The sequence below is a fragment of the Belonocnema kinseyi genome, chromosome 7 (genome assembly GCF_010883055.1).
Source record: "Belonocnema kinseyi isolate 2016_QV_RU_SX_M_011 chromosome 7, B_treatae_v1, whole genome shotgun sequence".
NCBI lineage: Eukaryota > Metazoa > Arthropoda > Insecta > Hymenoptera > Cynipidae > Belonocnema > Belonocnema kinseyi.
In genome coordinates this window covers 126,982,075-126,992,496 of record NC_046663.1, presented here as the reverse complement: position 1 = coordinate 126,992,496, position 10,422 = coordinate 126,982,075, and the positions used below count along the sequence as shown (strand labels likewise).

Sequence of the window (10,422 nt, the reverse complement as noted above, 5' to 3'; positions counted from 1 at the left end):
CCGAAAACGCACTTTTCTGAAGGATTAAAAAAACTTGAAAAGCGATTGACCAAGTGTATAGAGCTCCAAGGAGATTATGTTGAAAAAATAAAAAAAATTTACTCAAAAAAAATTGTTTTTATACTTCATTCTAAGGACTTATTGAACTACCCTCGTACCTGATGAGTTCCTCAAAAACAAATTATGGTTTAAAGGTCCTCATTGGTTGAGTCAAGAAGAAGCTTTATGGCCAAAATCAGAAATGAAAACTGCTAGTACGAACATACTTCCGGAAACGAAGAAAACAAATTGTCTCAAAACTATTATTCAAACTAACATCTTTGAAAAATTTTCTTCCTTCACTAAACTGAAAAGAGTTATAGCTTTTTGTTTCCGATTTTTGCCTGAGTACCGTCATTATAAGGGATCGTTGAAAACTGTAGAATTAAAGCACCCAGAAATAGCTATTATCCGATGTGTCCAAGGCTCTTGTTTTTACAAGGAAATCGAAAATTTGACAAAAGGTAATTCGCTTAACAGAAAGAGTAAAATTTATAATTTGGATCCGTTCTTATGTAAAGATGGGTTGCTACGTATCGGAGGTCGTTTGAAGAATTCCGAAGTTTCATTTGACAAACGACATCCGATACTCCTTTCTAAGTCAAATTTCTTAACGGATTTAATAATCAGACATTATCATTTTAACTGTTATCACGCTGGTGTTCAAACCACTCTCTATACTTTAAGACAAAAATTTTGGCCTGTTGATGGGAGAAATCAAATCAAAAAAATTATACGCAAGTGTATAATTTGCTTTCGTGCAAAACCAATTTTGGCTGATCCTAAAATGGGAAATTTACCCGCTGTACGCGTAAATAGAACAAGGCCTTTTAACTGTGTGGGCGTAGATTACTGTGGTCCGTTTCACATAAAAGAGCAAAAATATAGGAATCAAAAAAGGATCAAGATTTATGTATCAGTTTTCGTCTGTATGATAATTAAAGCGATTCACATCGAGGTAGTCAGCGATCTGAGCACAGAAGAGTTTCTAGGAGCTTTGCAACGTTTTATTGCACGGCGTGGCAAACCCCAGTCCATATATAGTGACAATGGAACCAATTTTCAAGGTGTTAAAGGTGAATTAAATAAGTTGCATGAGCTGTTTCAGTCTGAGAGATTCAAAAACAAAATCTTCAATTTCACTAGCTGCATTGGAGTTGATTTTCATTTCATTCCTCCCTCGTCTCCGCACTTTGGTGGACTATGGGAAGCTGGTGTAAAGTCCTATAAACATCATTTCAAATGGGTTGCTTCAAATGCACTATTTACATTCGAAGAATTTTACACCCTCTGTGTTGAAATCGAGTCAATCTTGAATTCAAGACCACTCAGTCCAATTTCAACAGATATAAATGATATCTCGGCCTTAATTCCAGAACATTTTTTAATAGGTGACTCATTTACTTATTTGCCCGAACCTGACCTCTTGCCCTTACCATCCAATCGATTATCATCTTGGCAGTTGTTTTCCAAAGTACGTCAAGATTTTTGGAAAAGATGGAGTACCGAGTATTTGAATGAGTTAAATGTTCGTCAAAAATGGCGTAGCGATATAAAGAATCCTAAAATAGGTATGCTGGTGTTATTGAAAGAGGACAATATGCCTTGTATGCAATGGCCACTAGCAAGGATTCATGAATTGCATCCAGGGAATGATGGCATTGTAAGAACTGTAACTTTAAAAAGCGCTAATCGAATGTTAAAAAGACCTGTACGAAAAATTGCTGTACTACCGATAAATTGCTATGATGTCGAAAATAAATGTTGATCGCTTACTCTGTCAACGGGGGGAGTATGTTATGGTTTAAGTTTCTGCTGTTTTATGTTCGGTCATCTCGACTATATATTTCTTCGAAATATGACTATCTTGTTTATATTATTCCCACTCTGATGTAGTGTGTGAGGTCTGAGGACCAGAGACGGAGATTGAGTGTAAGGAGAGCCTCGAAAGAGAAATGTACTCTGATTCTTTGACTCCTTGCTCTAATAAAAATTTTTATATTCTATTTAGATCGAATGGAATTATTTACGAAATACTTGCCTTGATAGACACAATTTATTAAGTGCAAATTAACACATCTAAAGAAATGAATTCTTGATTAAAATAAATGAATTTTTAAAGAAGAAAAATAATTTTCTACCAAAAAAGAAGAATTTTTGACTGAGAAAGTTCATTTCCTACCAAAAAAAATCAACCAAAAATGATACAATTAAATTTTTAGCATAAGAAAATGTTTTTTCAACAACAAAACAATCGAATTTTCAACAAAACAGTTAAATTATCAGCCAAAATAGTTATTTTAAAAAATTTTAATTTTAAAATAGTTTCATTTTCGATGGAAGAAATGGATTTTCAACGGAAAATTGTTTTAAAAAAACATACAATCGAATTTACAACAGAATAGTTCAATTTTTAAACATATAGTGAAACACATCAAAATATTTCCTATAATTTAAAAGAGTGTAGAAGATTTTAAAGCAAAATGTTTTAATTTGATGAGATTAAAAAGTTTTAAAAAACGTAAATAAACCAGTAAATTCAAGAAATATTTAGAAGAATTGAAGAGATTCAAATCTAATTTTAGACTTAAATTTTTTAGAAATGTAGATTTTCAAAGATTTCGAAAAAATGAACTTTAGAAGCTTTAAGGGAATTCAGAAAGATTTCAAGGAGATAAAATTATTTTTCTTAAAATTCCTTGTGAAAAATTTAATAGATTATGAGTCAATTTTTTCACATCTTGAATTAAGGAACATAATTCTTATTAGACTTTCTTGTGAAAATTTGTTACACAGTTTATTTAATTATATGTTTCTTTAAAAATCTACATTCAAATTCGAGAAAGCTTAAGAAAAATTCAGAAATTTTGAAAGGATTCAAATAAAATTAAAACTTGTAAAGATGTTTCAAGAATTTTGTAAGTTTTCACGAAAATGAAAAAAATTATTTTAGGTTCCTAGAAATAATTAAAATAAAATTTTATTTCGAAAAATTAATTTTAGGAGATTATTTTAAAGCATTTTAAAATATTCATATATACGTCAAAAATTCTCAAAGTATATGAAAAATTTTAAAGGAAATGTTTTCTTGATTTTGCAAAATAAAAAAAATCAGGAAAAATTTGAATAATTTTGAAAGATTAGGAGACCAGACAAGATTAGAAAAAAAATTATTTTCCTAAGTAACGTGTGCAAATTTTTAATAATTTTTTATCTTGTAAAATGTGCTTTAAAAGAAAATTAAAGAAGATTTTTAAACACATCAAACAATTTCCTAAAATTTCGAAAAAGAGTGTAAAAGGTTTCAAAATCAACATTTTTTAATTCGATAACATAACAAATTTCTTAAAAGTGCAAATAATCGAATAAATTCAATAAATATTGAGTAGAATTGATGAGATTAAAAAAGAATTTAAAGTTCAGAGGAGTTTTAGAAACGTAGGATAAACTGATTTAAAAAACCGAAAAACCTAAACATTCTTGTAGAAGAATAAGAAAGATGCGCCTGGAAATTGTGTACATAAAATTTGTTGAATTATTTCTAAAAATATGGAAACATTAAAAATTGTAGTATTTAAATACACTTAACATTTCAGACTTTTATATTAAATTTTGACAAGATATAATAGATACGTATGTAAAATGATAAAATAATAATAAAAGTCGATAAACGAATAAGTTTTTTGGAATGAATTCTAACAGAAAATTGAAAAAAGATTACAAAACATTTTCTATTTTTTCCTAAAATGTCTAAAAAGTACGCAAAATATTTTGAAGCAAAATGTTGTAATTTTTCCATATTACTTAACTTTAGAAAAATTAAGGAACATAATTCTTTCAAATTTAAGTGAGCAAAATGCTTCAATTTGATAAGATTAAAAAGTTTAAACGAAGTAAATAATCAAGTGAATTCAGGAAGTATCTAATAGACTTGATAAGATTCAAAAAAGTTTAAATTCAGAAGTGTTTTAGAAACGCAAGATAAACTTTAGGAACTTTAAAAGAATCTCGAAAGGTTTCAGGAGAATAAACATGACTTCTTAAAATGCCTGGGAAAATTTAGAAGATTATAGGGAAATTTTTGTCTACATTTTGAATGATTTTTTTTTTATTTTTGATAAAAACTCGAGACAGTTACCAATATCTTAAAGAATTCAAAACGTTTCACATAGATAAGAAATTTTCATAATATTTTTTAAAATCCTATAAGATAACAATAAAATGTCTTAAAAATCTCCTGGGTTCTTTTCTGACACATCTGATATATTAGAAAATCTTTTTCTTAATTTTCTTAAGAACCTTATAATAATTATTTACATATAAATTTATAAACTGATAATACTTATCTTATTGTATATGAAATCTTTGCAAAATCTTTAATGCCTTAAAATACTAATCTCAAAATTACAAAATTTAGCTTTTACAATTTTATTTTTATTGTAAAATAATTGTAATTGGAAATTAATTGTAAATAATTGTAAAATAAATGCAAAAAAATTTATTTTATGGAGAAATATCTCATAACTTTAAAAAGAGAAAAGAAATTGTTAAGGCAAGTCTTTGTAGCATTTTCATAACTAATGAACATATTTTTAGATTATTTTTCCTTGATTCTGGCCGAGGGTCAAACATGGTACAAAAAACCGTCGTGAAATTTCAAATAAAAACTGTACTCTCTATCCATTAATTTTTTTTTAATTAAGAATAATAATACTTTTATAAATATTGCCAAAATTTATTTGAATATGAGACACAATGATTTTTATTAAAAAAATTCCTGTAAATAGTTGGTGTTTTTTAAATTTTACGAAATTTGTGTACCATGTTTGACCTTAGGGAATAGATTTCAGCAATAAAATTATAAAAATATCTCCATTAGTTAGTAAAATACTATGAAGAATCGCTTTTCACATTATGGTTGAAATTGAAGAAATAGATATTTCTCTTATCGTTTTTCAGCAGTTTTTCGAAATTTTAGGAAATTGTTTGATGTGTTTAAGAATCTTCTCTAATTTTCTTTTAAAGCACATTTTACAAAATAAAAAATTATTAAAAATTATCACAAGTTAATTTGGAAAATAATTGTTTTTTTTTCTAATCCTGTCTGGTCTCCTAATCTTTCAAAATTATTCAAATTTTTCCTAATTTTTTTCATTTTGCAAAATTAAAAAAACATGGCCTTTAAAATTTTTCATATACTTTCACAATTTTTGACGTATTTTTGAATGTTTTGAAATGCTTTAAAATAATCTCCGAAAATTAATTTTTCGAAATAAAATTTTATTTTAATTATTTATAGGAACCTAAAATAATTTTTTTCATTTTCGTTAAAACTTACAAAATTCTTGAAAAATCTTTACAAGTTTGAATTTTATTTGAATCCTTTCAAAATTTCTGAATATCTCTTAAACTTTCTGAAATTTGAAAGTAGATTTTCAAAGCAACATATAATTTAAAAAATTGTGTAACAAAATTGCACAATAAGGCCTAATAAGAATTATGTTCTTTAATTCAAGATGTGAAAAAATTGACTCATAATCTTTTAAATTTTTCACAAGGAATTTAAAAAAAAAATAATTTTATCCCCTTTAAATCTGTTTGAATTCCCTTAAAGCTTCTAAAGTTTATTTTTTCGAAATTTTTGAAAATCTACATTTTTAAGAAATTTAAGTTTAAGATTAAATTTGAACCTCTTCCATTCTTCTAAATATTTCTTGAATTACTGGATTATTTACGTTTTTTAAAACTTTTTAATCTTATCAAATTGAAACATCTTGCTTTAAAATCTTCTACACTCTTCTTTTAAATTTTAGGAAATCGTTTGATGTGTTTCAAAATAGTTTTGATTTTTTTTAAAGTACATTTTTGTAAATAAAAATTATTTAAAATTTTCAAACAATTATTAGAAAAATAATTCTTTTTTCTAATATTTTCAGACATTATAATCTTCTGATTTTTAAGAATTATTTAAATTTTTACTGATTTTTTTGCAACTTTTAATTATTTTTTAATCGTTTCAAAATTTCGGAATATTTCGTAAACTTACTAAAATTTGAAAGAAAATTTTACAAACCAACATAAACATAACAAAAAATGGTGCGACAAAATTGCGCAAGAAAGCTCAATAAGAATTAAATTCCTTATTTTTACTAAAATTATATAATATGGAAAATCTACGAAATAATTTTAAAAAATTGTGATATTTTTTAAGTTTTGTCTCAGAATTCATTCCATTCCATTTTTGGTTGAAAAATAACACAGCCACAAAAAAAAGTGTGCGGATCTGGTAACAAGACACACGTATTCCTATGGATTTTGGGGCGCTGAATTCAAATTCGGTATTAAAAATCACCCATCACGTCATGGTTGAGCCATAACCTCAAAAAATGACGAAAAATCATGCCTATCTAAGCTAAAAATACCTATACTAACCTAAAAAACCTGACCTAACCTAACCTAATTTAACTTCACGTAACACAATTAAACTCATTGTGTTGTCCCGTTATGTTTGCGGTACCGCTTCATTCAGCTTCGGCTTAACATAGAGGTTTAACCTATCCTAAGCTAACAAAACCTGACCTAACCTAACCTAGCCGAATGAAATACAACCACACGTGTAGCTATGTAAGTGTACGGTTCGCAGTCTTAAATGTGTGCTATATTTAATAGGTTAACTCGATCTTAACCTACAAATCAATCAAACTTAACAGAACCTAACGAAATTTTGCTTAACGCAACACAACTTAACTTAAGTGTTCCCGTTGTAACACAATAAAATTCATTTCATTGTAATACAGGTGGTTAAAAATTTAGACGCACATTACTCATTTGAAGAAACTTAGAACTACAAGTAGAATTGACCCCATTTCAATTAACCTGACAATATATGTATCAATAAAAATTTAGAACTGTAACTTAAACATGCAAATGAATAAGAGTTTTATTCAAAATTTTTTTCTCTCTGATTTTCTTAGACTTAAGGGATATATTTATACTATCTTTCGTGTTTACATTTTATCTTGCTTTTTATCGTAATTAAATTGATTTATACACCTACTTCAGTCTATTTTCTGCCTGCTATAACGTGTCCTTTTTTCTTCGAAGGAACGATGCAAAGGGTTACGTTTACGTTTAAGAACTACATTCGTTTCCCTTTTCAACAACCAGCAAAAATCAGCCATCATGACCTCGTCCCATATACCCTGATATCGTTGTTCCATCACTTTTATGTCTTGATGAAAACGTTCCCCTTGTTCTTCGCTGAAATCACCAACATTTTCTGGAAACTTATCCAGATGGGAATCTAGAAAGTGAAGTTTTAAATTCATCAAGCAGCCTAACTTTTTGTAGTTTCTTATCATTTTCGCAACAATATTCTCGTAGTCTGGACTTTTTTGTTACCGAGGAAATTTGCGTTTATTGCTTAAAAACTTTCCCAAGCGTCCATTTCAATTTTCGTCATGTGGCTCACGAAATTGGTATGTCTTGTCAATATTCGAATCTGTGGTCCATCAAAGACTCCTTCTTTCAATTTAACGTCTGAAACATTAGGGAATTTAAGGGATATATACTTATATCATTGTCCATCTTTGTCTAACGCCTTGAAAAATTGCTTCATGAGCCCAAGCTTTATGTGGAGGGGCGGTAGTAAAATTTTTTCTGGATCAACGAGGCTTTTGTTGATGATATTATGAGAACCAGGTTTTTAATGAATCTCTTAAAGACCAATGTTTTTTACTGTAATGATTGGCTCGATCTCTGCTATTCCATAGGCATATAAAGCATGGCTCTCTCGTGAAACCCGATTGTTGGCCAAATATCATTGTTATGATTTTGAGATCACCACATATTTGCCATTTGTGATTCGTGTAATTAACTTTTTCAAGAAGCATTTTAACATTGTTATATTCTTCTTTAATGACCTATGAGTGAGCTATAGGGATAGGAGCGTAAGTATTCGTGTTATGCAGTAAATCATCCTTAATGCTACGTTTTGACGAATCAATAAAAAGTCGCCATTTTTCGTCTCTGTATACATTTTTCTTCAAGTGGTTCATTAGACCGTTAATGTCAGTGCAGTACACTAAAGACGCCTCTTCGTTTTTAATGAAAAATTTTCTGAATTCTTTGTCGCTGTCGCGATAGAATGAAACTTTTGTCTTTGGCTCTAGAAGATTTCTTCTTTTTAGTAATGAAGCGGCAAATTCAGCGCCGTCTTTCGGTAATCCAAGATCTCTAATAAAATCATTCAGTTCTAGTTGTGACACTAATATTGGAACCTTCAATTTCATTTTTTGCACGCCATATTCGTCATCTTTTTCGTCATTTTCATCGGAATCATTAGAACTATTTTCTGTTCGATCACTGGTTTCACTACCGTCTCCGTGACGTTGACTTTCAACTTCCATTCTATCATCTTCTAAAGAGCTTGAATCAGTCTGGCGTGCATTTTTATTGATTTCAATTGTTCTTGTGACTGTGCACACATTGATGTACGAAATGTTATTTTTATTTTTGGCGTTGAACCCTTTGACGGAATTCATGCAAAAGTAGCAGTCCTTCGCAATAACGGGTTTTTTCCATGTGGTTGGTGTAGAGTACTTTCGGTACTTTTCGTTGTTTGAATTTTTTAGACGATACAACATAAGTCTGCAGGAATTGAAAATGACGTGAAGAACCCAATTTGTTTCTTGGTGCAGCAATTTACGGTCAAAACACTTTTCGTAAAGACTTTTCAGTTCCTCGTCGATTGATTTTCGCAAACTGCTCATTTCATATTTACTGCAAATGTAATAGAATGAGTCTGAGCTATTCTTGCAGGCATGCGATTGAAAAATGTTCGCGGTTTTTTTCCTTTTAGCATGAGACTCTACACCAACCAAGTGATCCATTGATGAAGAGCTACGGTTGCATGATGACGACGTCGGAGAGCCCGCTTTCCCACCCTGACCAGACGCCGATACTGGGGTTTTTCCCTGCATCGTAATACACTTTTTACCTGTGTCTGCCATGACGGCATGAACGCCGTTTACCCAGGGACTCAGGCAATGTGGATCCGTTGCCCACTGTCACCACGTGGAGGTGCCCTGGTTACAGACACAGGCGAATAATGCTAGCAATAAGCGGTTACGAAACTCCAGACATTTACTGCTATTAATGTCAAAATATGAAAGTACGCAAGAACAGGGTTGCCAGCGTAATCGGTTAGGTTAGGTCAGGTTTTGTTAGGTTAGGATAGGTTAAACCTCTATGTAGGTTAAGCCGAAGCTGAATGAAACGGTACCACAAACACAACGGGACAACACAATAAGTTTAATTGTGTTTCGTAAGGTTAGGTTAGGTTAGGCTAGGTTATATTTATTTCTAGGTTAGGCTCGAGTTGACCCATTCAATGTAGCACACATTTGCTACTGGGAAAATATGCTTCCAGAGCTTTACGTGTAGTTCAATAAATTTCTGTTAATTCAGGTTAGGTGAGTTCAGGTCCTGTTGAGTAAAGTTATGTTAAATAAGTTGATATCAAGCAAGGGTCGGCATGTTTTTGAAGTGAAAATTTGCATCACTGGCATTATTTTGAAATTTATTTGCCTCAGTGCATGATTTTTCGTCATTTTTGAGGTTTTGGCTCAACCATGACGTGATGGGTGATTTTTGATACCGAATTTGAATTCAGCGCCCCAAAATACATAGGAATACGTGTCTTGTTACCTGATCCGCACACTTTTGTTTTGTGTGGCTGTGTAATTTTTTAAATTAAAATCTAACTGTATGTTTAAAAAATGAACCATTCTGTTGAAAATTCGATTTTGTTGTTGTTGAAAAAACATTTTCTTATCCTAAAAATGTAATTGTATCATTTTTGGTTAAATTTTTTTGGTAGGAAACTGAACTTCCTCAGTCAAAAATTCTTCTTTTTTGGTAGAAAATTATTTTTCTTGTTTAAAAATTCATCTATTTTAATCAAGAATTCATTTCTTTGGATGAAAATGCATTTTTTGTTGAAACTTCTTTTATTTTGGTATAAAATGGTTTAAAGTTCATCTATTTTTTGAAAATTAAACTATTTTGCTGAAAAATTGTTGGTTGTAATGATGATAATTGATTTTTTAAAACTGATAATTGAACCGTTTTTCGTTGAAAATTGATCTGTTTGTTTGCAAATTTTATTCTTTTCTTGAGAATTTAAATATTTTGTTGAAACTTTGATTTTTTTGGGGTTGATAATTATTTTTCAACTGAAAATTTATGTATTAAATTTTTCGTTGAAACATTATAATTTTAGTTGAAAATTAATTTCTTTCGTTGGAAATTCCATTTTTTGTCTGAAAATTTAACTAGTCCATTTTTGATCGAATGCTTTTTTTTTAGTTTAAAATTCATTTC

General features: G+C 29.6%; 1 protein-coding gene across 1 annotated transcript; it reads left to right on the top strand.

Annotated features, from left to right (window-relative positions):
- The first annotated feature begins 970 nt into the window (after positions 1–970).
- Positions 971–1,807, top strand: LOC117176676. Its single transcript, XM_033366929.1, has one exon. It carries the CDS (start codon positions 971–973, stop codon positions 1,805–1,807), a length of 837 nt encoding a protein of 278 aa, XP_033222820.1.
- The last annotated feature ends 8,615 nt before the right edge of the window (positions 1,808–10,422 follow it).